Below are 26,072 nucleotides of genomic sequence, written 5' to 3' on the forward strand. Positions count from 1 at the left end.
ATTAACAGTCTGACGCAGGATTCCAACCAAGGTCCCACAGAGTTGAAAAGCAGGAAAAGAAATCACTGAGCCAAACCTATCTATAGTTTGCTATTATCTTGTCATGGAATATATTTTGGACTATTCAAAAGCAAAACAAGGAGAAACAAAAATTGTGTGAGCGCAAAACTTTTTTTTTTCCATACCAGGATTTTCCATCACAGAGAGTCAAATTGATGGAAAGGCACTACTACAGCACGTTTTCTTTTCGTTCTCTTTTCCAGTCAGGATTTAAGTTGATTATATTAATCTCAAATTATATCATTGGTGTAAAGTCCTAACGCCAACCCCCGGGCCCACCCCCGGTTTACCCGGGCAAACCACGCGGGGTGCACGTTTGTGTATACCGCCCCCCTCCGTCAAATTATGTGCAATGTCTAGTCTTTGCACTGTGTAGAGTGTGGTGTAAGACCAGTGTGTGTGTGCATGCGCTGCCGACATTTTGCGCGTTAAAAGACTATGTCAAAAATCAGCTCAGCCATGCACGTCCAAATTGTAGCGTAAACTTGATGTTATTTCTGTTAGATTAACCAGGAAAGTGTGCAATTAGTTTACCCTAACGACGAACACCAATTAGGCTTAACATTGTATAGAAAATCATCGTCCGTTTTATGTGGCCATTGTTCTTCCAAAAAGTAGAATATTGAAGCTGTTTTCGGGTTGTTGAGTTACAACTGCTGACTGTTGCTGCCTCGATCGTCCGTGTTTTTTGATTTGGACGACTCCCCCTGTGACATGTGTGAGTGAGACGTCGTGTGCAGTAGAAAGCTTAGAGGCATATCGTTTGGTGTTCTCTGCTTAGCAAGTGTTCCATGGTCCGTGCAAGAAAAGTATACAAAACAAGATGGTATGTTAGTTACTGTACAGTTCAGTTTAGTTGTAATGAAGTGATTGAAGTTATCTGATATTATTATTATTATAAAATATAAATAGTAATAAATACACAGCCACTGCCGAGCCACATTTGATTAATTAATAAAATAATGTAATCAGAGACTCAGAGTCGGACTCAGAGAAACAAACTAAAAACAGACAATTGATTTAGTTGACACTAAATTAAGTACCACAACCTTTTCCAAGTTCTATCCAGCATTTTGGTTTAACAGAATATCTGCATGCAATCTCAAATTATGACAATGTTGTTAATTAAATATCTGGAAATCATGATAGGATTAGTTATAACCCAGTCTAGGAGTAGGACTCTAGTAACTGGGGCGCTGTATTCCTTTTTTCGAAATTTCGACATTATCGGTTATAGCCTACTCCTACCTAGTATGACTGATGATAGCAAAATTTCGAATAAAGGATCACCGGTAATAGCAAAACTTTAAAAAAAGGAACATAGCGCCCCAGTTACTGGATCTTGATTAGTTAATCATTGATGAAATTGGGCCATACAAACTTGTAGAGTCACACGTTTTACACAGCAGAATTATGTGTGTGGTACAGTGCCATGAAGTACTTCATAGGGGTCCTACTACTTGCCGTCAACTCGCCGTTAACTCACTTGCGCCGTCAACTCCTACAATATACATTTAAAATTCACAAAAGAAGCATAGAACTGTAAAATATCAGCTCAAAGAGAATTCGCGAAAGTTTTAGGTCATATTTCGGAACAAAAATTGAGTTTTTTTCTTGTGAAAAAATTATCTCGAAACAGCAAAACCGTCGGCCGCCATCTTGCTTTTTCACATTGATTAGTCTTGGCCCAAGATGTCAATGACTGGTACTTTTTTTTATCAACACAAAGTCGTTTTTGTGAATGAATTTTTACTGAAGACCATGAGAATAATGTAGTTTAGCCCAGACTTAACACTTCCGTGCCCCATTTATAAATTCTTCATGTAAATTTAATGAGTTGACGGCACGAAAATGAGTTGACGGCGAGTTGCGGCAAGTCGGCGAGTTGACGGCAAGTAGTAGGACCGCTTCATAGAAACTATCAGCATGATTAGGCTCCCCAGTTATAGTTTCTAGAAGTAGCCATGACGTAGGTAGAACTAATGTCAATGAGGTTCGTTGTTCAAGGAGACGATAGCGCAACGAACCTTGTAGTTCTATTAGTATATAAGCATGTAGGAATATTCCATGGTATAAGAGCTTGAAGAAGGGATCCTGACAATGAACTCTGCTCTCAGCCAAAAAAAAATGCATGTTCTACTTCTATTCTACACCAACATTCAACACTGACCATTCTGCTTTTTTTTTGGCTCTAAGGTGTGAGTTTTCTCATCTTTGTTCCTCATGTCTATTAATTCTTTCAGAGTGTCAGTGAAATGTTAAGGGGCTTACCAAGTCATAATGAGAACAACTTCAGTCGCTTCCACAGTGATGGAAGTAGAGGATCGGTGAGTAAACTACATTTTAAAAGGAAGATAATTTGTCCATAAAAGAATCCATAGAGCATACATGTAGTACACATTAAAGGGACACGTTTGGTAATTACTCAAAACAAATGTTAACTTGAAAACTGACTTGGTATCGAGCTGTTGATAGTACAAAACATCACAGGCTTGTTAATTTATGCTTAAATGATGGTATACAGCAAGTGAGAACACTGGTCTTTGACAATTACTAAACGTGTACAGTGCCTTTAAGCCCAGTTCATACTTTTGAATTTCGATTTCACAAGTTCGCTACGAATAATTCACATCAGTTGACTTGTGCTCAACTCCTGGGAAAAATACATGAAGTGCTAATGTTGGCAGTCTCCATATTTTTTCAATATCTTTATTCGGAGGTCCTAGTCAGAAGCCATACAATACAATCTCTAACTGTGGTGTAACCAGGGATCACACTCAAGCTTCAGAGGGATCACATTTTATTTCATTACTTTTAAGTGACTTCTTTTAGCTTGTCACTCAACTCGATTTATAATTTCCTTAAATTTTATTTTTAATTTTCAGAGTAAAAAGCCAGCTGTGTATCTTCCAACAAAAGATTACCCTTCAGATCAAGGTAAGAACAACTCGTACTCTCAACTTGTGCCGTTGGGTTAGCCTAGCGGGTACCTTGTCCCAGAGATACCAACATACACGATTTGGGCGTAGCAAATACGATTTCGAGCCGTGACTACGACGCTACGATAGTACTCAATAAAACACGCTAAACAAGCCGGCCAATATAATTTTATTAAATCGTACAATACATGCAAACAACTAATGAACTATTAAGTGGAAATAAAAATTAAGAAAGATATCAAAACAATTGTAACAGAAAAGAAAAAAACACTTTAAATTTTAGAACGCAGTGTTGAATAATAGCGGCGAATTCACTCGAACAATGTACGTGTCTCGACGGCATGATTGTTGCGTGCCCTCCCCCGCTGGCTGGCCGGCTGAGTGTGCATTTTTTACGCTAGTGCATTTCTGCAAGATCGTACCCATTGATCTCTATTACACGATGGGGGGAATAGTGCACACGTGCGTGGGGAATGAGGTTGTGTGTGAGCTAACGTGTCACAGTAACCTCATTCCTCATGTATCCACTATTATTGTGCCCCACTGGCTGTACATGTACTTTATCGAAGCTTGGCAAAAAAAGTACGAAATAATGGCGACAAAAAAAGGAGACCTTCTGAACAAAAATCCCTTCAACTGAGTGGCCTGTGAGGTCTAAGCTAGACAGTTTCCATGTTTTCCTACCAGTAATTGTTGCGCCGATGTCCAGACAATGCCCAGACAATGCCCAAAATACGGACACGTATTTTTTGCCCAAAATCCGGACACGTTTTTTTTTTTTTCTCTCCTCACTCTCCCAATAGCTTGTTGTTGCGTTTCTGATCATTAAAACAAAAACATTTAAGTAAGGCCACCCTTTTTTATGTTACATTTAAGTAAGGCCACCCTTTTTTATGTTACATTTATTTTTGAAACATAGTCAGAAGATGAGGGAAATCGTTTTTTTTTTTCAAGTTTCTTTTCACTGGCCATTATAAACATTTGTAGCTGTTCTGTTGATGCATACAGGTAATTGTTATTTCACAACAATGCCTGAAAATGAGCTAATTAGCATTGTAGAGAGTATTAGAAAGATCGGTTTAGGGAGCCCAAGATGCGCTCGCCTTTAACATTTGGGAGATGCTACTCTTTTTTAAAATTCAATGTTGGCATCTCTGTTGTCCCCTCCTTCCACCTAGCCCCTAGGACCCCGGTTTTGAATCTTACTGGGGCACTATGTTGATTGGGTTTTCTGCTCCTACCTTACTGTGTGGGATTTTCCCTGGAATAATTCTCTGGAGTGTTCCTCCCACATCTAAAACTGAAACATCATTCCTCGTCTTCTCTCCATTGGGCTCTTGTCTAGTATAGTAATTGGCTTCACAATTCAGTCACCCCACAATCAACTAAAATTAAAAACAAAGCGAGAAAAAAACAACCTTCTATAATACGGCTGATTCCATGTAGACACAAACCTTTTCCACCGTGTCACAACCTTGCCTCATTTGAACAAATGGGTGGGGATTGATTATTTTGGTAACAATGGCATTCTATATTTTATCTATAATATAAGACTCCTATATTAAAGTGTTTGAGTCTCGTGACAGTGCTCTAAACCACTCTGCGATGAAACTTGGCTATGACATGCTACACAATAACGCACTACGCACAATGTCATAGTCATAGTGCAGTCAAGGGGTGTGTGGGTGTCTTTTAGAAGCCATAGACTTGGACAACTTGTTTTATTCGTCATAAACATGTGTGGTATTGTAATGGAACAATTTGGACGCTCAGTTTTTAAATTACCAGCAAATTTTTACACCCTTTTACAAAATCCTGGCTAAAACCTTGTTTGTCATACAAGCGGCAGTTTGTCACATGCGGCGGATTTGCAATGAAAATATCCCTCCATGAGAATTCTCTAATTTGATCATTTCTTATTATTGTAAATGTCATTGCAGTCATCACAACAGAGAAGACCAATATCCTGCTGCGATATCTTCATCAACAATGGGACAAGAAGGTAAGATGATCTGTTATGACTCCAGGGTGTCGGATTTCTTTCTCTCTGGAAGTCAGAACTTTCCATTCAGCCGCAAATATCACATCCTTTAAGGGTTGTGCATTGAAGGAGGATGGCACAACAGTTTGGGAAGAGTACGTTCAACTCTGATCCACTGTTAAAGACATTGGACACTATTGGTAATTGTCAAAGACCAGTCTTCTCACTTGCTGTATCTCAACATATGCATAAAACAACAAACCTGTGAAAATTTGAGCTCAATCTGTCGTCGAAGCTGCGAGATAATAATGAAAGAAAAAACACCCTTGTCACACAAAGTTGTGTGCTTTCAGATGCTTGATTTCGATACCTCAAATTCTAAATCTGAGGTCTCGAAATCAAGTTCGTGGAAAATAACTTCTTTCTAGAAAACTACTCCACTTCAGAGGGAGCCGTTTCTCGTAATGTTTTATACCATCAACCTCTCTCCATTACTTGTTACCAAGTAAATTTTTATGCTAACATTTATTTTGAGTGATTACCAATAGTGTCCACTGCCTTTAAGCCTCCTACGTGTACGTGTACTCTCTTCATCTTTGAAGTAAAGCAATCCTGCTGTACACATTTACGTACGTGTGCATTCTATGTTCGATAACACCCCATGCTTAGATTCTGCCTTGTGATTGGTTTAGTGCGAGTATTTATTTTATTTGTTTAGGTCTATAGGTTACTTTTGATAAAAATCGATGGTGAATGTATTGTGTTTTGGATCTTTTAAAAACTCTTTGCTGTTTTAACTTGTTAAAATGTGTGTACCACAATGGTCATTTTTCTCAGTGTTGTTTAGGGTTACATACATCTTTTTAAATTCATTCTATTTTGTTATTTGCATGCTTTTAATGTTTTAAAGCGCCTCAGGGTTGTATCAGTAAATCTTATTATTTTGTTGTCATTCTTATTTCCTTAGAATAACCAAAAGAAGCGAGACACATCAAGCGCAAACATGGAGTCCGACACTTCCCCCGCGCGCAAGATACCCAGGCTAGATTCCAATCCCGGGAACTGCGGCTGAGTGAGGTCTTTCATCTCTGTATATATAATATATTTATAGGTAATCTTTACAATTAACTCTTATTTATGCCATCTTGGATTCACGTGTCCTCAATTTAAAGAGTATGTCTTTAGCTTCATTCTTGAAGGGGCACGGACAATTTTCCCCTTGGTAAGGGGCACGGACAATTCACGTGTCCTCAAGTCCCAAGGACCTAGTATGGCATAACAAGCATTGAGTTTCGTTCTTGAAGAGGTGGTAATTTTCCCCCGAGTACAGGGGCACTTCTATTATGAAAAATTGTAATTTTTATTGGAACTCTGCAAAAGGCACCGCGGCAAAAGCTCAGGGCACTACGCCAATTGCTGTGGCAGGCCTGTATGCTTCAATTTTCTAAAGGGACAGGGCACCAAGGCATTTTATTATTTTTATCTTTGGTAGCAAGGGCACCCTATGAGGAAATTGTGAATTTATACTGCAGCATTTCAAGGGCACCAAAGCAATGACCAGGGAGCATGGAGGCAATTGCCTTCGTTGCCTCCGTGAAGTATCAGGCCTGCTGTGTATTCAAGGCCTGGCGTTGTTGGAAAACAACCCCGATGTCCATATGTTGCTGTCATTAAGTTTGTTGATGGCATTGCTGCAACTTGTAAATAGTAGGGTTCTTGTATAGACTAATTGCTGAATGATAATGCTGGCAGGCAGGGAACCGGTCCAAGATGGGGGATGTGTTTTATTCATAGAAAAAGAACCCGGAGACTGCTGAGCTCGGCCGCCCTCTGTGTCGTCTGTGGTCGTGACACCCCGATATCACGACAAACATTTATGGCAAAATTATCATCGGGTGACAAGGATGGATGGCAAAATGAGCATCACGTGACACGCATGTATGGCAAAATGGCAAGATTGCATCGCACATAAACCGTTTCTAGTGTTTTCGATGGTCAATGTGACATCTTTGTGCATGCGTAAAAAAATGGCGTACAGCGTCCATAAAAATGGTCTCACAACAAAACCGCAGGCACAAAGAAACACTCAGCATTATCTGGGTTCTATTTCTATGGTTTTATTTGATCTACCAATGTAAATGATGTTAATTGCTAATGAACTGAGCCATAATACGGGTGCGATGTCTCTTCAGGGCAACCTCACTCCCATGGGTGACCATTCATGCTAATACACTGAGCCATAATACGGGCATGATGTCTCTTCAGGGCAACCTCACTCCCATGGGTGACCATTCATGCTCACTTGAACAAAACTGGAATTGTGTCATTCATAAGCATTTTGAATTGCGCATGTTAACTGCCGTAGCGGTAAAAAGATTTTAACAAGCGTGTCCGCAAAGCAGAATCTTTTGGGGAGTTGCAAGAAAACTAGGGGGCCAGCTTGCACGTACGCCATGGCTATGCATTGTTGCGTCATCCATTTTCATACAGTAAGCACCAGAAGCATAGTCCTTCTGTATGCTTATGGTTAGCGGTGCTATGAAATGGAAATTCGCGCAGTAAAGGCCACAATGTGTGAGTAGACTTCATTGTAAGATATTAGTTGTATAGAACGTCTCAAGTTATTGCAATAATCTTAGATTATCAGAATGAATGTAAGCAGTTTGGAGGAGAATATCTCAAAGTTGAAACCAATAATTGTTTTGGCTGTGGCTATAGACCCTTGACACGCTGCCACCATCTTGATCATGTTCCCAGGGGTCGATTTCACAAAGAGTTAGGACTAGTCCTAACTTAGGACTAGTCCTAACTTAGGACTAGTCCTAAGAGATATGAAAAACGTACAGCTAGTTCTAAGTTAGGACACGTAACTCGTCCTAACTCGAGATAAGACTAGTCCTAACTCTTTGTGAAATCCACCCCTGTTTCCATAACAGCAATGAATGCTAACATTCATTGCGCAAACATGGCACCAGACTATTATTTCGTCCAGCCTCAGTTTGGTTACAATGAGTTGGAATGGAGTAAAATCAAGATGGCCACACCGTGATAAGGGTCTATAATTGAAAATCCTCAGTATAGAACTAAAATTAAAGGTGTTCCAGTTTACTGGAACACTTAATAAGGAAGTTGTTGTTGGTCAATATAGAGTCAGTTTATTTTGTCTTGAAGTTTTGTCTAGTTTGCTTTCAGGTCTTGGACTTTGTGTTGAGGGGGCAAAGGAATGGTCCTCTGGTGAGGTGTACTTCTACTAGGAAAATCTTTGGGATTTTATCAATTTTTGGACCAATTCTGATAAAAATGCAAGGCTTACCCCTTGTGAATTTTATCAAATTTTGGTCCTTTTTTGACAAAAATGCAAGGGGTACCCCATGTGATTTCATCAAATTTATGGAAATCTTTGATAAAAATGCAAGGCTTACCTCTTGTGATTTTATCAAATTCTGGTAAATTTTGCTAAAAATGCAAGGCTTTACCCCCTTGTTATTTTATCACTTTGTTAGTCAGATTGTGACGAAAATGCAAGAGTAACACCCATTGTGATTTCCATTTTAGCCCAAAGTTGATAAGTACACAAGGCTATATATAGCCTTGTACACTTTTCAGGCAAAAATTGCTCAGTACACTTTTTAGACAAAAATTCCAAACTTCACAAGGCTTTATATATAGCCTTGTACACTTTTTCAGGCAAAACTTGCAAGGTTCACTTTTTCAGTCAAAAATTACAAAGTTCACAAGGCTATATATAGCCTTGTACACTTTTCAGGCAAAAATTGCAAAGTTCACAAGACTTATAAATAAGCCTTGTACACTTTTCAGGCAAAAATTGCAAAGTTCACAAGGCTATAGCCTTGTACACTTTTTCAGGCAAAAATGCAAAGTTCACAAGGCTATAGCCTTGTACACTTTTCAGGCAAAAATTGCAAAGTTCACAAGGCTATAGCCTTGTACACTTTTTCAGGCAAAAATTGCAAAGTTCGCAAGGCAAAAATTGCAAAGTTCACAAGGCTATAGCCTTGTACACTTTTTCAGGCACAAATTGCAAAGTTCACAAGGCTATAGCCTTGTACACTTTTTCAGGCACAAATTGCAAAGTTCACAAGGCTATAGCCTTGTACACTTTTTCAGGCAAAAATGCAAGGTTCACAAGGCTCACAAGGTTCACAAATTGCAAAGTTCACAAGGCTATAGCCTTGTACACTTTTTCAGGCAAAAATGCAAGGTTCACTTTTCAGGCAAAAACTGCAAAGTTCACAAGGCTATAGCCTTGTACACTTTTCAGGCAAAAATTGCAAATTTCACAAGGCTATAGCCTTGTACACTTTTTCAGGCACAAATTGCAAAGTTTACAATACACTTTTCAGGCAAAAATTGCAAAGTTCACAAGGCTATAGCCTTGTACACTTTTCAGGCAAAAATTGCAAAGTTCACAAGGCTATAGCCTTGTACACTTTTTCAGGCAAAAATTGCAAAGTTCACAAGGCTATAGCCTTGTACACTTTTCAGGCAAAAATTGCAAAGTTCACAAGGTTATAGCCTTGTACACTTTTCAGGCAAAAATTGCAAAGTTCACAAGGCTATAGCCTTGTACACTTTTTCAGGCACAAATTGCAAAGTTTACAATACACTTTTCAGGCACAAAATGCAAAGTTCACTTGTACACTTTTTCAGGCAAAAAATTGCAAAGTTCACAAGGCTATAGCCTTGTACACTTTTCAGGCAAAAATTGCAAAGTTCACAAGGCTATAGCCTTGTACACTTTTTCAGGCAAAAATGCAAAGTTCACAAGGCTATAGCCTTGTACACTTTTCAGGCAAAAATTGCAAAGTTCACAAGGCTATAGCCTTGTACACTTTTTCAGGCAAAAATGCAAAGTTCACAAGGCTATAGCCTTGTACACTTTTCAGGCAAAAATTGCAAAGTTCACAAGGCTATAGCCTTGTACACTTTTCAGGCAAAAATTGCAAAGTTCACAAGGCTATAGCCTTGTACACTTTTCAGGCAAAAATTGCAAAGTTCACAAGGCTATAGCCTTGTACAATTTTCAGGCAAAAAATGCAAGGTTCACAAGGCTCACAAGGTTCACAAATTGCAAAGTTCACAAGGCTATAGCCTTGTACACTTTTTCAGGCACAAATTGCAAAGTTCACAAGGCTATAGCCTTGTACACTTTTTCAGGCAAAAATGCAAGGTTCACTTTTCAGGCAAAAATTGCAAAGTTCACAAGGCTATAGCCTTGTACACTTTTCAGGCAAAAATTGCAAATTTCACAAGGCTATAGCCTTGTACACTTTTTCAGGCACAAATTGCAAAGTTTACAATACACTTTTCAGGCAAAAATTGCAAAGTTCACAAGGCTATAGCCTTGTACACTTTTCAGGCAAAAATTGCAAAGTTCACAAGGCTATAGCCTTGTACACTTTTTCAGGCAAAAATTGCAAAGTTCACAAGGCTATAGCCTTGTACACTTTTCAGGCAAAAATTGCAAAGTTCACAAGGTTATAGCCTTGTACACTTTTCAGGCAAAAATTGCAAAGTTCACAAGGCTATAGCCTTGTACACTTTTTCAGGCACAAATTGCAAAGTTTACAATACACTTTTCAGGCAAAAAATTGCAAAGTTCACAAGGCTATAGCCTTGTACACTTTTTCAGGCACAAAATGCAAAGTTCACTTGTACACTTTTTCAGGCAAAAAATTGCAAAGTTCACAAGGCTATAGCCTTGTACACTTTTCAGGCAAAAATTGCAAAGTTCACAAGGTTATAGCCTTGTACACTTTTCAGGCAAAAATTGCAAAGTTCACAAGGCTATAGCCTTGTACACTTTTTCAGGCACAAATTGCAAAGTTTACAATACACTTTTCAGGCAAAAATTGCAAAGTTCACTTGTACACTTTTTCAGGCAAAAATTGCAAAGTTCGCAAGGCAAAAATTGCAAAGTTCACAAGGCTATAGCCTTGTACACTTTTCAGGCAAAAATTGCAAAGTTCACAAGGCTATAGCCTTGTACACTTTTCAGGCAAAAATTGCAAAGTTCACAAGGCTATAGCCTTGTACACTTTTTCAGGCAAAAATTGGCAAAGTTCACAAGGCTATCGCCTTGTACACTTTTCAGGCAAAAATTGCAAAGTTCACAAGGTTATAGCCTTGTACACTTTTCAGGCAAAAATTGCAAAGTTCACAAGGCTATAGCCTTGTACACTTTTTCAGGCACAAATTGCAAAGTTTACAATACACTTTTCAGGCAAAAAATTGCAAAGTTCACAAGGCTATAGCCTTGTACACTTTTTCAGGCACAAAATGCAAAGTTCACTTGTACACTTTTTCAGGCAAAAATTGCAAAGTTCACAAGGCTATAGCCTTGTACACTTTTTCAGGCAAAAATTGCAAAGTTCACAAGGCTATAGCCTTGTACACTTTTCAGGCAAAAATTGCAAAGTTCACAAGGCTATAGCCTTGTACACTTTTTCAGGCAAAAATGCAAAGTTCACAAGGCTATAGCCTTGTACACTTTTCAGGCAAAAATTGCAAAGTTCACAAGGCTATAGCCTTGTACACTTTTCAGGCAAAAATTGCAAAGTTCACAAGGCTATAGCCTTGTACACTTTTTCAGGCAAAAATGCAAAGTTCACAAGGCTATAGCCTTGTACACTTTTCAGGCAAAAATTGCAAAGTTCACAAGGCTATAGCCTTGTACACTTTTCAGGCAAAAATTGCAAAGTTCACAAGGTTATAGCCTTGTACACTTTTCAGGCAAAAATTGCAAAGTTCACAAGGCTATAGCCTTGTACACTTTTTCAGGCACAAATTGCAAAGTTTACAATACACTTTTCAGGCAAAAATTGCAAAGTTCACAAGGCTATAGCCTTGTACACTTTTCAGGCAAAAATTGCAAAGTTCACAAGGTTATAGCCTTGTACACTTTTCAGGCAAAAATTGCAAAGTTCACAAGGCTATAGCCTTGTACACTTTTTCAGGCACAAATTGCAAAGTTTACAATACACTTTTCAGGCAAAAATTGCAAAGTTCACTTGTACACTTTTTCAGGCAAAAATTGCAAAGTTCGCAAGGCAAAAATTGCAAAGTTCACAAGGCTATAGCCTTGTACACTTTTTCAGGCACAAATTGCAAAGTTCACAAGGCTATAGCCTTGTACACTTTTTCAGGCACAAATTGCAAAGTTCACAAGGCTATAGCCTTGTACACTTTTTCAGGCAAAAATGCAAGGTTCACAAGGCTATAGCCTTGTACACTTTTTCAGGCACAAATTGCAAAGTTTACAATACACTTTTCAGGCTAAAATTAAAAAAGTACACAAGGCTATGAGACTAGAGTACATGTACAACAACCATTAATACAAAGGTTCTATGTGTTACTTTTACAAATAAACAAGAATGACTTCCCATCAGCTTGATCTGGGTTTGTCTCTTTATTGAGTTATCAACTCCAGTCATAATACAATAAATACCAGAGAAGTAGAACCATATTTGGCTGTGAAGTAACAATATTGCTTAGAAATGAGTACACATACCGACACCAACGTGATTCAGCAATGGGTGTTCCAACCCCTTTCTTAAATTATGCACCCCCCTTAAAGCCCCCATTTGTCCCCCCTTTTTAACAATTTCCTTAAGAAAGACTGAGTATTTGAATGTGAACGGTGTATATACATAGGTACCTTAGGCAAAGTGTGGAGAATGATGGAATAAAAACTTATGCTTGTTATGACTCAAAAGCATGTCATTCAAAACGCTCATCTCGATGCTGTTGAGTAGAGTAAAACCACTCTCTCAACAGTTCTGTTTACAAAATGTGGGGAAATTCTCAAGTTAGAGTTGTTTTTTATTTATAGCATTGAGTATACTTTGTTTTCAACTTGACATTTAGCAAGACACTGAGCAACAGGTAAGCTCATCTTTTCTTGAAAAACTGCTGTACAGATCAGGTACAGCAGTGTGTTTCAGAGGCTGTTAATCTTACGATCGTTTCAATTAGCTGGAAAAACTGCAGGTGCAGGCTTTATTTAAACAAAAACAACATGTTCTCTTGTTTGTCGTATCTGTTAAGCAAAAAAAAAGAGGAGACTGTTGTCATGGCGCTGCTAAGTACACAATGTTACTAACCATAAAAGGAGATAATACCTGCCATAACACTACATGGATGAATGTTCATGAATGGTCCTCGTCCATTTATGTTATAAACTAGACCAAATTCAGCTGAGCAGGGTCCATGAGCTAGCACGGTAAAATTGAATAAATTCTGATAATGTACTTTTACAATACTGTCCCTGCTCAAACCGACATCACAAATATGTGTAGATTTTTCTTAAAATGACACATCCTTCTCATCTTAAAACTCTTATGTACAAAGCAAAAAAAATAAACCATTAAATGAGAGGAATTGTGGGACAGACTGCCTGCAGTGTGGGATGGGAGTGACCATGCAGGCCATGTCGTGATTGAACAATATGATACCTAAACATAAACAAAATGATACCCAGATTTTTATCTGTTAACTCTACTGTATCTTGATTTTGTACGCAAAGGTATAAGGTCATATCATGTACACGTATCGGCAGATACATGTTTAAAATAAAACTCCAAGTTTGACCACTTTTTAGCACAGCTACAATCCCAAAGTGCTTGGGCCACCCTTTCCTAACGTTGTATACAACGATTCCCTGTGCACTTCCCATTCACATTCAAAACATTTGTCCCCCGCCCCCCCGCTCAATGTTGACTGTAACTCAGAACACAACTCGGAACACAATCAGCAATTGGAACCAACATTGAAAGGGGGCAGGGGGGCCCAACGAGATATGGCCGGGACTTTTTCATTGCCTTGCCAAGTGTAGAGTTAACAGCAATGCATTATAGCTACAAAACTAAAATTTAAGGGTTAAGTTCAATTTCAAATAAAACATACCTTTGTTTCTAATGCGAGGAAAGCAACCGATTTTGTTTTACAATACACTAGTTATAAACGAAAGTAATTGACAACTGCTTTAAATAATCAAAACCTTTCTAACACTTAGGGAACTTCCAAACAAGGAATGTCAGCATTTTGCGTAAAGACGCCTTAACCGACGTGAAGTCATAAGTTTGTTACTGTCTGCACACAGTCTACCACGTTGTTATCAAATAGCATGTAATGTGTAATGATGTTAGGCACCTAATTTCACACGCACATGACCAAACAAATGCAATGCAATTGCACCAGAAAATTGACTCCAAAAATGGCGCAACCAGGATTTCGATTGCAATATTGATGACGTTAGTTTTGAGTCCAATGTAGTTTTTCTGTGAGAGCGAATGCGAAGCGAATGTTGGTTGTGCAATAATCGATAGCACAATATTTCTAATTGTGACGCAAACAAATTTGCTTCGCTTTCACATGAAGTAAGAACAGGGCTTAAGGATGCGATTGATCAAAAGCGAAATAAAAACAAAAAAGCAAAGGGTGTTGCTTGAACTTGGATTTCGCCCAGTTGCGCACTGATTATGCGCATTGGGACATGGGCTTTTATAAGTTGGGCTTGCATCTGGAACTTGCAAAAACAATATCTTTTGCAAGAAACATATTCCTTCACATAGACATTAACCAGTGTTTTTGACAAAAAGAAGTCATAACAGATTTTACAGCCAAAGGAATGTGAAATTATCCTGATGCAAAAAGCTTATTAAGGTGCTATTTTAGTGAAACAAATTGAAATAAAAATGCTTAATCACAAAATTCCACTAAAACAACAAATATAGGCTCTGTTCTGATTAAAGGTTATACCAAGCCAGAAACTTTCTGACACCTGACAAAAATCCGAAACATACTGTTTTGGCGTCAGTCAGTGTAGCTAACCAGTACTGAGTTATGGACATCAAATAATAACACCAACATCATTTAGTGGTGGCGGTGAGGAGGTGGGGTACAAGACTTAATTGTACAAAATTAAATAAAAATTGTACCGAATAGTTTTGTTCCTCAAAAGATGCTTGTCAATTATAGGCCTCAATTTGTAAGACTTTAATATTTTAAAACATTTTGATTTGCAGATTTGTAATTACATTATTATACATTCTCATTGGTCAGATTTCAAAGATAAAAAAAACAGTTTTTAAATCATTTAAGACTCCCGTAGATTTTGTAATAATATTCTGCTAGCATAGAGCAAATTTGCTGAGAGGAATGGTGGTTTTAAATCAAAACTGATACAATCATAATCCGATGTTGGAGGCATCCGGTACAATGAGGTGGGGAAAAGGCCCTTATCTGATAATTTTGTATGCCTTGATAATTTGTAAAAAAACTTACATTCTTTCTTTCACAACTTTTGTTTGATGGTTCGATAATTTGTATTGCACATGATTCTTGGAAATACTTTGAGGGCCGTTTAACATCATGACAATTTACCAATAATTGACAACAAAGCCTGTTTAATAATTAGTTTAACAACTACCTGGGTTGAATTTCATAGAGCTGCTAAGCAGCAAATACTGCTTAACAGATGTGCTAACAGATGGTACATGAGGAAAATCATTTTGGCTGGTAACATTGTTCTGTCTGGTAAGCAAAGGTTTGATGTGCTTAGCTAAATGTTGTGATAAAAAAGCTCGATGAAATTTGGCCCTGGTCAATTCACCATTTGATACCAACGACATGTTGCTGCTTTTTTTCACAGAGAATTGATGTAAAATAACACCTTTTTAGCACCTTTATTGTGTACGAAGGACATCTCTAGATCTAGTGTCTACATTAGTATGAAAGGAAGAAACTACTTTTATTTTTACATTTGGCCCTTAAGTCTTTCAACAAATCTGAGATAATGGTGGGCGTTATGGTCCGGTAGGCAAACATGAAGACCACAACCCACTACTTCACATCAGGTGAGCAGATGTAGAGTCCGTTACCAGACTTGTCTTCTTTAAACCAATTGAAAAGGAAAAAGAAAAACCAAATTGAACAATTTGGTCATATTTAAATATTTTCTGAAAAAATGTACACTATAATATAGAATGATTTTTCTTAAACTCTGAATAACCTTTGCATTGTCCTTATATATAATAATATACACACCACTTCAGACCTTTGCATATTTATAATACAACATAACTATAACTTTCTCATTTTACAATCCTGACAACTCATTTACATTTTCTCTCAATCAAAGTAAAAAAAAATAATAATAATAATAAGAGCAAATCAACCGGTGGTTTATGCATTCAAATACATCTAGCATTGCGTAATGCACACTACGTTAAGCGTAGACTAGCCGTACAAATCTATGAAATATTGATGCAGTAAATGAGAATGGTGGTTGGTGCGATCTGGACCGCTTTGCTAAGAAAACACCCAAGACTTTGCATCATACACATATCATGTTAACTTTTTTCTCTGTAGTTTTTCCCCATCAAAATGAAATTGTGGACACTCTACAACTAGTTCTGGGAAAACGTTTTCAGTGTATGAGCCCATTAAATAATCTTATAGCCTTGTGCAACTATCAGCGTTTCTTGATAAGAGTTTTTTTTTTACTAGAGGGTACAAGCATGGCTGCAACAAGCAAGCAAGAGCCCAGGGAACGCTCTTCTCAGTTTATCAAACTGAAGTGTGAATCTGGCTTGTTATACATACTCTGTTGAAGATGTATAAGTAGACACAGCAATGTCATCGTACTCAAGCAAGTTAGCCAATGAGTTCATGAACTCATTTTTTTTCTTTTTCTGCATCTAATGAAATGGTTGTTGCTTTGAAAGCTCTTAAAGTTTTGTATGCAATTTAGTTAGTCTTTAAGTGCAATTAACATAATAGTACACCGGCAAGTAAAATCCTTCTTTGGATTTATCCTTTTTACACTGTATTTGCCAAAGTGCGTTATCGTTCATAAGAAAAAAGTCCCCATGGCTAAAATAGCAAGTTATCCTTCACACCCCCTCCAACCCTGGCTGTCTTCTCTTTAATTACAAACTTATTTTGATCTGAAAGAATGTTGTGACTTGACAACACAGGAAGAAAAAAAGAGGGGAAAAAAACCCCAAACAAACCAGAAACAAAATCAGACTCCCAACTTAAATTTAACCAACCACGTCTGAAATGCAACCTTTTTCAAAATACATGGGACACACAAACATGAGGGATCTGTACAAAGAAAGGAGTGAACATGAAATTATTGCTACAAAATATTACATCATAAACCCAAAAGGCCCTCAGACCTCAATATTTATGTTCATGAGGAACTCTTTAGGGGAAGTATTACAGGGTCTTTGGACACAAGTGATTCTCTTAGTTATAGATGGGACCTTTTCTAAACCTTGACTTAGGCACCATGCTCCGACTCCAGGCTCTGTTTGACATTGGAAACAAATTGCAAGATGCATTGGCTTCCAAAATTAATGAAGAAGCCCACGCCAGAGCCAGAAGCCAAGACAATAGTGAGCAGAGTTTAAACAGAATTATTCCTGCTGCTATTTTTCTATTAATGTTGTTTTAATATTTGTTTTATATAACCCACTCAAACATCTTTGTCATTTGAAATGTGTTTCACATTAACAGTGGTGGAAACTCATCCGGCACCCACTATGTTAAAACATTTTGCCAGCGTTCCAGGACCTTGCCTCGATGGGTGAAATGGACAGGGAAACGATCAGTTTTGAAACAACGCATCCTATAACGCAGCCAAAGAATCCTATAACATTCCATATATGACTCCTATATTAAATATGGTCCCCTTGCAGATGAAGAACGCACCTCCGCAAAATGAGCATCAAATATTTCCACTCCCAAAATGGCAAACAGGATATGTGCGTAAAAGTGTGTTGTGCAACGAGAGAACACATGACGCATTTTCCACCAATCAAATGACACGGAACTATGCGTGTGGTATACAATTAGAAATATAGGTAGACAATGATTCCTAGTTATTCATATATTAACAATTGTACGTATAAAAAGGTTAGATTAAATTGAATGCAATAACTTTACAGTATCACAAAAGGATATGTGAATTCAAAAACAAAGTATGTGTCTACTCAAGGGAGTCACGTTTATTTATTTATTTAATTGTATTTCATGAACAAATGTTATCAATTAGTACTATTATTATCAAAAGTTTTTTCTATTTTTTTTTTCTTGTATCAACTGCAACGTTTGTATCAAAAAACCTTTATTAATTATCGTAATTTTTTCTTCAGAAATCAATGAATTATTTTGTCTAATTGTGGTTACGTAGTAACAAATATAAATGTGATTACAATTTGAGAAAAAACGTTCAGATAGAGATGGCGGATTAACACGACAGAAGAAAAAAAAATAAAAAATTGTCGCTTCTCAGCTGATAGAGTGCACCATATTAAAAGCCAATCAAGCATTTATTTGTAATCAAAATTGCACTTGGTAAAAAAAAACACAAAGATGTATCCAACACAGAAATCACAATAAATTTGTGCAAAAGAAGATAACATCCGCTTCGGATATTTTTTCTTTTTTTTCTTTTTTGTACAATTATTATATATTTTCTCCTATGATTATAATGCAAATCTGCAAATAGAATAATTTAAGTTCATGCAACTGTACTAATATACAAAACAGCTTTTCAGGTTGCACAAGAAAATGGAAATAAATAGGATCGCGGCTTTACATCAAACCTAGACGCAGTGTGGTAGCTTCACTCTAAAACCTTATTTTCAGAAAATAACTTGAGGAATGATTTTGAAAATCGAACAACGATGTAACAGATTGCTGAAGATCAACGAACTCATGGCAAACCTTTATACGCTTTTTGTCCTCGGAATAGACTCCTCCGTTAAGCCCATCCACTGCCTAGCAACGGCCACGCCTATCGCTTACGGGTAGGCGGACACAAGTGTTGCAAAGTGCACTTTGTTTAAAGTGGCGGCAACTTGTTTGTTCTTTTGAAATGGGACTTTAATCATGTCAAAACTTTTTTGTCGGATTTTGGGATTTTTGGGAGTGGTCATCATCATGGGGGGGGGGGGGGGGGGGGGCTCAACGGAGTTGTCCACTGGACTGCGCCGTGAATGTCTCTAAATGTTAACACTTGCCTGCAAATATAAAAGGAGCAAAGCTCATGCATACATACATGTCATAATGCAACGGACCCAATACTCTATGTTTCCCAATGAACAAGTTGTTAAAGATTCCTAAAAACTGAATAGACCAATCCATTAAGCTCCTACACCCCCTCCCCCCACCCTAAATGCACTGACCAATCACAACCCGTGACCAATCACAAACTGTGATTTATCTTATCTGCGCCCCAAAATCCGACAAAATTCTGACATGTTAAATTTCCAATTCAAAAGTTAAACAAGTTGCCACCATAAGAGTAAAGTGCCGACTCTAGGCCCAACTCTTGGCAAACAAGAGATGTACCTCAAGTTTATCTCAAGTATAGCTCCACCCCTGGCTATATAATGGATCGGTCTATTACGGCTTATTTCTGTTGTGTTATGACAAATATTAAGTGACTAAAATAAAAGTAGTGCTTTGATCAACAGAGATAACACTACTGCGGGTTGGTTTTGAAAATAGAGCAATACTTAGAAAGAAAACAAGATACAACAAAGAATTATGTGACAAATTTGTTTGATTAAATCACCGATAAAAAGATGTACATGTAGCAACTACGAACATCGGTGAAGGAGAGACACAAAAAACACTGCCTTGATGAAGGTTTGGAAAGATACTGCGTAGCTGTACAAAAGTCACCTTCCCTGGTCCCATTCCCTGGTCCCCTTCTCTGGTGCCAGCTGTGTTTGATCCTGTGGATTATACTCTATGTGCGGTGATGATTCTGGGAGCCAGTCTCGGTCAATTGGTGCCTACTACAATCGGAGCCTTTTCAACTACATCCCTGAAGTGCGACAGTTATAAACATTTATTTTCCAACGAGGAAAGAAAAAAAAGCTGAATCAAGGATTGATTTGGTTTCAGTTGTTATTTCCTTCTGTATTATTTTTTTTGTTTTTAATCTTGGAAAGGAGGCACTTTATGTTAAAATGATGGCAGCTCATGAAATGGGCTCCCCAGCAGAGCCGTGGGTCGAGGCTTCAACCTTCACCTCCTTCGGATCTCCTCTCAGACTTGAGGCGCACAAACTCACGGGCAACTTCGTCATTTGTCCGTTGCGACAAAATGCGCAGTATTGTTCCGCCGGTGTCGTCCACGTGGAGTTTGCGGCCTAGCGCGCACCAGCAGGCACAGCTACCGCACTCAACAATGTCCCGCAGCTGCATAACACTGATTCCAATCAAACGGTCCTCGCGAGCAAAGCAGTAATCCTTGACACAGATGTGAAGCTCGTATGCATCTGGCTCATCCTCATTACCCAGAATGCTGGATGGGGGAAAAAGAAACAAAGAACAAACAAATCAACTTTTTTTGGCCATCAACATTTCTTGTCTAACACTGATCGAAAAAAAAAAAAACTACAGTAGTAGACTTGTGGGTACTAAGTATACAATTCTTTTGGGAGAAGTGTTGGCTCAGAGAAGAGCTGGTGTGGTCTTGACGTTTCAAAGAGTTTACTCTGCTCATCTTCAGTTTTACTTTGTTAAAATTGCTCTAAAGATATTTGTTCTTTTCCTATGTGATTCAAAACTGCCATCAGTCAATACTTTTATCAAACTTTCCAAAGAAAACTTAAATTTATTACTGCCTTTTGCATCTAAAGCACTGCAAAAGATTTTAACACATCAATAATTCCTTCAAGCTGTGCATCTAGTAAAGGAACGTACAGACAAGTTTGGCCCAAAACTCACAATTGGAATGTTTCATTGTATTTCGGGGCCCAGTTGTTTCCTTTTGACTTGGTGCTGTGCTTGCGTCGTTTGTCGTTCAGGTGGGGTCCAATCATGTACACTTCAACAAACGGCCGGAACATACTGGTAGTCTGCCACTTCAGATCATTAGCGGCAACCACTGAAAACAAAAATGCAGTAAATTAATACTGGCTTCTGACTAGTACCCCTGAACAAATATGTTAACGAAAAATATAGGCAGACCACCAACATAGAGCTGCAGATAACTCAGTTTAGTAGAGTGCGGGTGTGGCAGGAGATTCTGACCCCTTGGAGATTGCCCCCCCCCCCCCCCCCAATGGCAAAATGTGTACAGACTTCTTATGATTCAGATTAGCACCCTCTTTTGAATCCTCCTCCACAGCCCATGTTAGTTTTCCATTTGGGGACCGAATCTCCGGTGAACAGAATTCCCTGGGACACCAGCACGTAAATCAGGAGGTCACTGGTTCAAACATCTGGTAAATTTGTCTTTGTTCAACCCCAGATCAAATTAAATAATTACTGTTAGGAGGGAGTTACACCATTGGTTTGTGGTGTTTACATCGACTCAAATCCATCAAGCTGTAAGAAAAATGTCATGTAACTAACGTCTGCAACGCCAAAATTAACCTGTTTCCTGCCTCATATAACTTGTCCCAAGACTGAGAACATAAGTAAGGTTTGGCGACCCCATCCATAGCCCAACCGACTCAACAAGTCGATTACCAGTTGGTCTGAACAGCATCGTCACCGCGCTGAACCGAACACGATAACGCTCAACCGATGAGCGTTCTGGTTGGGGTCGCCAAACGCACTCCATAAGTGAGTTTACCAAACGCCATCGGCTAAAGTACCTTTGCCACATGTCAACCAAATACAATATTGACAAAAAAACTCCCAATTAGCAACAAACAAATCCAGGAAAAACCATAAGGAAATCATGAAAATCAAGGCATACTACGGGACGTGTATGGAGGGAGTACGGGGAGTGTGGAGGGGGGTAGGGGAGTGTGGAGGGAGTATGGGGAGTGGGGAGGGAGGATTGGACATCCTATACCTTTGACAGTGACTTTGTGTTCCCCAGTTCCAGGATGGGTGAACAGATCAACCTGTATTGAAACTTCACCAACGGAGTCAGTCAAACTGGGCTGGTCTGTGGAGTTAAAAACGAAAAAAGAAATTGTTCATATATGTGAATTTTTTTCATTTTGATATCACAATTTGCATTAAGAACTTTTTGTCAAGAAGAATATTTTTTTTTCTGTGGGTTTTGTTCCTTGATAGTTCCTTTATTACTTTTAGATTTGGAAACTTACTTTCAAGAGAACGGATATATACAACTTTTTTCCAACTTGAGTCAACAGGGATTCAAGTTGGACTACGTCAGGGCTGTCTCATAGAAACTGCTACTGAGCTGCTTAAAAATAGTTGTGAGTTTTGTTTAAAATGCTCATATTTCTTCCATTTCTAAATTGTTAACTTAGTTGTTGAGTATGTTTATGTAACTACAGTTGGCCATTAAACCAGTTGTGATCCATTGCCATTTATGACAACACAGGTTTAAAATCTGGGCTAGTGAAACTTCCTAGGGTCAAAGTATATCGCATTAGCCTGGTGGGCTACTTCACAAAAAGCCTAGACCTCTATGTCTAGATTCATTATTAATCAGTCACTGCAGCCCCATAACCCCGGACCCTTCATACCTTGTGAGGTTTGACTCTGTACGAAGGTCTTGATAAGCATATCAGTCGTCTGCGTGTACAGAGACAGGGCGTAGCGCAGTGATTGTAGCTCAGAACTCTTCTCCAGAAACGCTTTCTTCAGACCGTTGCCAGAAGCGTGGAAATATTGCTGAAAACACACACACAAAATAGGGAAAAAATCAATTACAAATTCTCGAAACCTACAATGCAGTTTTGAGAATAAAGAATACTTGAAACCAACAATGTAGTTTTGAATAAGAACTCTTGAAATTTCATAATGTAGTTTAGTAAAAGTACACTCTGTATTAGTCGAGTAGAAATCCAAAATAAGTGTATGAAACTGCAAGCTAGTGTTATTGGTGTGGAGTCCAAGACTGATTTTGAACAATACGAAAACCCCAATAAAGTAAACTCAAAAGCTAAAGGGCATTCAAAGAGAAACTCACTATCTTCTGGTACATGTATGTTACTCATTTAATGTCAGCAACATGAAAATTGCTAAAAGAAAAGCTGACCGAAGTTGCTCTCCAAGCACTACCAGATAGGTCAGAGCGTGCCATAAGAAAGACATTTGGCTAAAGCGACATCGCAGATTTGTCCTTTCTGCAACAGACTTGGGGCCAATTTCATAGAGCTGCTAAGCACAACAACTTGCTTAGCATGAAATTTCTTTCTTGATGAAAACAGAATTACCAACCAAATTCCCAATTGTTGCATATATTGCTTGTTGATGGTTTTCATCCGTTGTTTGCTTATCCTGAAAATCACATGGAAATTCGGTTGGTACATTAATCCTGTTTTTATCAAGGAAGAAATTTCATGCTAAGCAAATTTGTGTGCTTAGCAGCTCTATGAAATTGGGCCCTGTCCCTCACTACTACCTCCCAAAAAAGGTTCCATGTGTCTGAAACCTAATGCGAGCAAATTAAGAGTATTGTTGGAACACATAGCAGTGGTGGCAGAAATATCTTACCTTGATTTGATCGAGTGCCATGTCCAAGACGGCACACTGCTTTGGCGTCAAATTCTTATTCTCCTCTCGGTTACCCTCCTACAAGGCAAGAAAGAAAGACGAGAGACAAAATCAAGATTTGGTCGGAAGGCTTGGGTTAAAGCAATCAAACAGAATTGAAACACCACGGCAAACACACAGGAAACTATTGCACCTATACTCTCCATGAGAGGTGTGTGGTTACAAAATGGAAGGGTGAGTTCGGGAAAGTAGAGTGTGCGACAATGCGCCATATTTTTGACCGCGCGAGGGCGCTCTCAAAAGTATTTTTATCACTTCCAGGGGTAATCGCGAATCGTCCTGTACAGTTTTAATAAGTGTTCTTCTCTCACTTTTGTTGCGCTGTAGTGTTAAGTTGCTTTAGAGGGGGATTATAATGGCTCCTTTAAAGGTCTTATTGTCCGTGATGTGTCATAGGTTTGAGAGCGCTCTCACCGGTCAAAAATACGGCCCATAGTCTATTACAACCTGGTTTTACAACACTTACCATTGGGTACAAAGCTAAAAAGGTCAACAACTATCTGAACAAAATGATGTCACTGGTTCAACCCTCGGTGGTTAGGAACACATTATTCTAAACACAATGCAACATACGACACATTGGCACAAAATACAGTTGACAAATTGTACACCGACAAATTCACCATACAATTTACTATCTAACATCATGCCACATTTAACTTATGTTTTTTTATTTACAGCTTTTAATGACTATCACAATTAACAATTTGATCAGTGAATATCTAACCAGAAACTTGGCAAACAATTGTTGACACACCATCACGACATCAACACTAAACATAATTATGTTAGAACTCAGTTGGAGAGATATTTACAAAGACGATATGGAAGAAGAACTAAAATTAAAATTTTAACTAGCAATAGTCAAGATCTGTAATACATTGTTGTACTTTTCTGCCGAGTTTTCAATTTCTTTCTTTTTTTCTTCAGGTAGTTTGTGTTTTACAAAACTGCATTAAAAGTACCACTACAACAGAATCAACAATAACACACTCACAAGTAGTCTAAACAACAACAACAACCCAACATGGGTTTTACGACTAGACGAGTGCTATAATAAGTCAGGGCACCGAACAGAATGAATATACAAAGCCATAGACAGAGACACTGACTATAAAGAGAGGGGGGGGGGGAGGTGAGGGCATGCATGGGGTACCGTAGACCATCCATGTTACCTTAGTAGCACCATGTACTTGCTGTAGTTTGACAAGAGCTGGGTTGAGTGTGGCCAATATTGAGCTCATCTTTATTGAGATAAATGAGCCCAGTGTGCAGCATGCAGAGAGAGAGAGAGAGAGAGAGACCGAAGGAAAGAAGTTCCGAGGAATGGAAAGAGGCAATGAGGAAGGAAAAAGAAAGGAATGGAGAAATATGAGAAATAGATGATTGAATGGATGAATGAATCGTGTATAAAACAAAAATAGTATTTATAAAAAAAGGCGAGCACTGATTAGGCAAGAATTTGGACAAGTTACAGTCTGCCACCAACTATGACGCATACTGTTACTTTCTTTATGAATCAGCTCAGTTGATAAAGTGCTGGTATGCTAAAACTGGAGGTCGATGGTTCAAATCCCGCTCTAGTCAACTTTTCTTTGTTCAACCCCAATTTATTTCTTTATTTATAGCACTTTTAGCAGGGACCTTGAAATGACGCTTCTGATTAAACTTGACTTCCAAAGTATATTTTTAGACACAAACTTGAACATTGTTTAGAATATTTTGGTAAATTTGTGCCTTAAATCCACAAATAAAAAACCAATGAAACAAAATGACCATCCATTATCCATTTTTTTTTATTTATAAGAAATTGTTAATTCAAACATGTCCGATGAAGTCACTCTTTCTAATAGCTGTATAAAAGGCTTCTCATTTCAAAAGACTTCTCATTTCAAAAGACTTCTCATTTCAAAAGACTTCTCATTTCAAAAGACTTCTCATTTCAAAAGACTTCTCATTTCAAAAGGCTTCTCATTTCAAAAGGCTTCTCATTTCAAAAGACTTCTCATTTCAAAAGACTTCTCATTTCAAAAGGCTTCTCATTTCAAAAGACTTCTCATTTCAAAAGGCTTCTCATTTCAAAAGGCTTCTCATTTCAAAAGGCTTCTCATTTCAAAAGACTTCTCATTTCAAAAGACTTCTCATTTCAAAAGACTTCTCATTTCAAAAGACTTCTCATTTCAAAAGGCTTCTCATTTCAAAAGGCTTCTCATTTCAAAAGACTTCTCATTTCAAAAGACTTCTCATTTCAAAAGACTTCTCATTTCAAATGTTTCTCATTTGAAAATGACTTTGTATTTCAAAAGGCTTCTCAATTAAAATGATCGTTTCATTTAAAATTACTTCTCATTTCAAACAACTTCTCTTTTCAAATGATTTCTCAATTAATGTTGTCCTTCTGTTTAACAAATAAATCAAACCTGACTAATAAGAACTATCTTAAGGTCATCTTTGCATGGTATCCTATTGTAATGATAGGTTTTCACTCAAACAATAGAACCAGACTATTATTAGTCCAGCGCTCTTTCTGATAGCTGAAAAAAAGAAGTATAGAGGTCGGCTGGA

The 26,072-nt window shown here is 38.1% G+C and overlaps 2 protein-coding genes across 2 annotated transcripts in view; one reads left to right on the forward strand and one right to left on the reverse strand.

The window, feature by feature from the left end:
• The first annotated feature begins 475 nt into the window (after positions 1–475).
• On the forward strand, positions 476–6,474 carry LOC117296136 (DET1- and DDB1-associated protein 1-like). The gene is made up of 5 exons (XM_033779012.1): positions 476–886; positions 2,304–2,387; positions 2,946–2,997; positions 4,940–5,001; positions 5,948–6,474. The coding sequence occupies exons 1-5, from the start codon at positions 884–886 to the stop codon at positions 6,050–6,052; spliced, it is 306 nt and encodes a 101-aa protein (XP_033634903.1). The 5' UTR covers positions 476–883; the 3' UTR covers positions 6,053–6,474.
• Positions 6,475–18,974: 12,500 nt separating this feature from the next.
• The window catches only part of LOC117295912 (protein unc-13 homolog B-like), a 75,999-nt gene continuing 68,901 nt past the window's right edge, over positions 18,975–26,072 (reverse strand). Inside the window, exons 28-33 of the mRNA XM_033778702.1 lie at positions 24,683–24,751; positions 23,448–23,525; positions 22,475–22,622; positions 21,829–21,924; positions 20,751–20,910; positions 18,975–20,325 (exon numbers count right to left, since the gene is read on the reverse strand). Coding sequence (XP_033634593.1) covers positions 20,040–20,325; positions 20,751–20,910; positions 21,829–21,924; positions 22,475–22,622; positions 23,448–23,525; positions 24,683–24,751 — 837 coding nt within the window. The 3' untranslated portion in view covers positions 18,975–20,039. The remainder of the gene's footprint in view (positions 20,326–20,750; positions 20,911–21,828; positions 21,925–22,474; positions 22,623–23,447; positions 23,526–24,682; positions 24,752–26,072) is intronic.

The sequence above is a fragment of the Asterias rubens genome, chromosome 10 (assembly GCF_902459465.1).
Source record: "Asterias rubens chromosome 10, eAstRub1.3, whole genome shotgun sequence".
NCBI classification, from domain to species: domain Eukaryota; kingdom Metazoa; phylum Echinodermata; class Asteroidea; order Forcipulatida; family Asteriidae; genus Asterias; species Asterias rubens.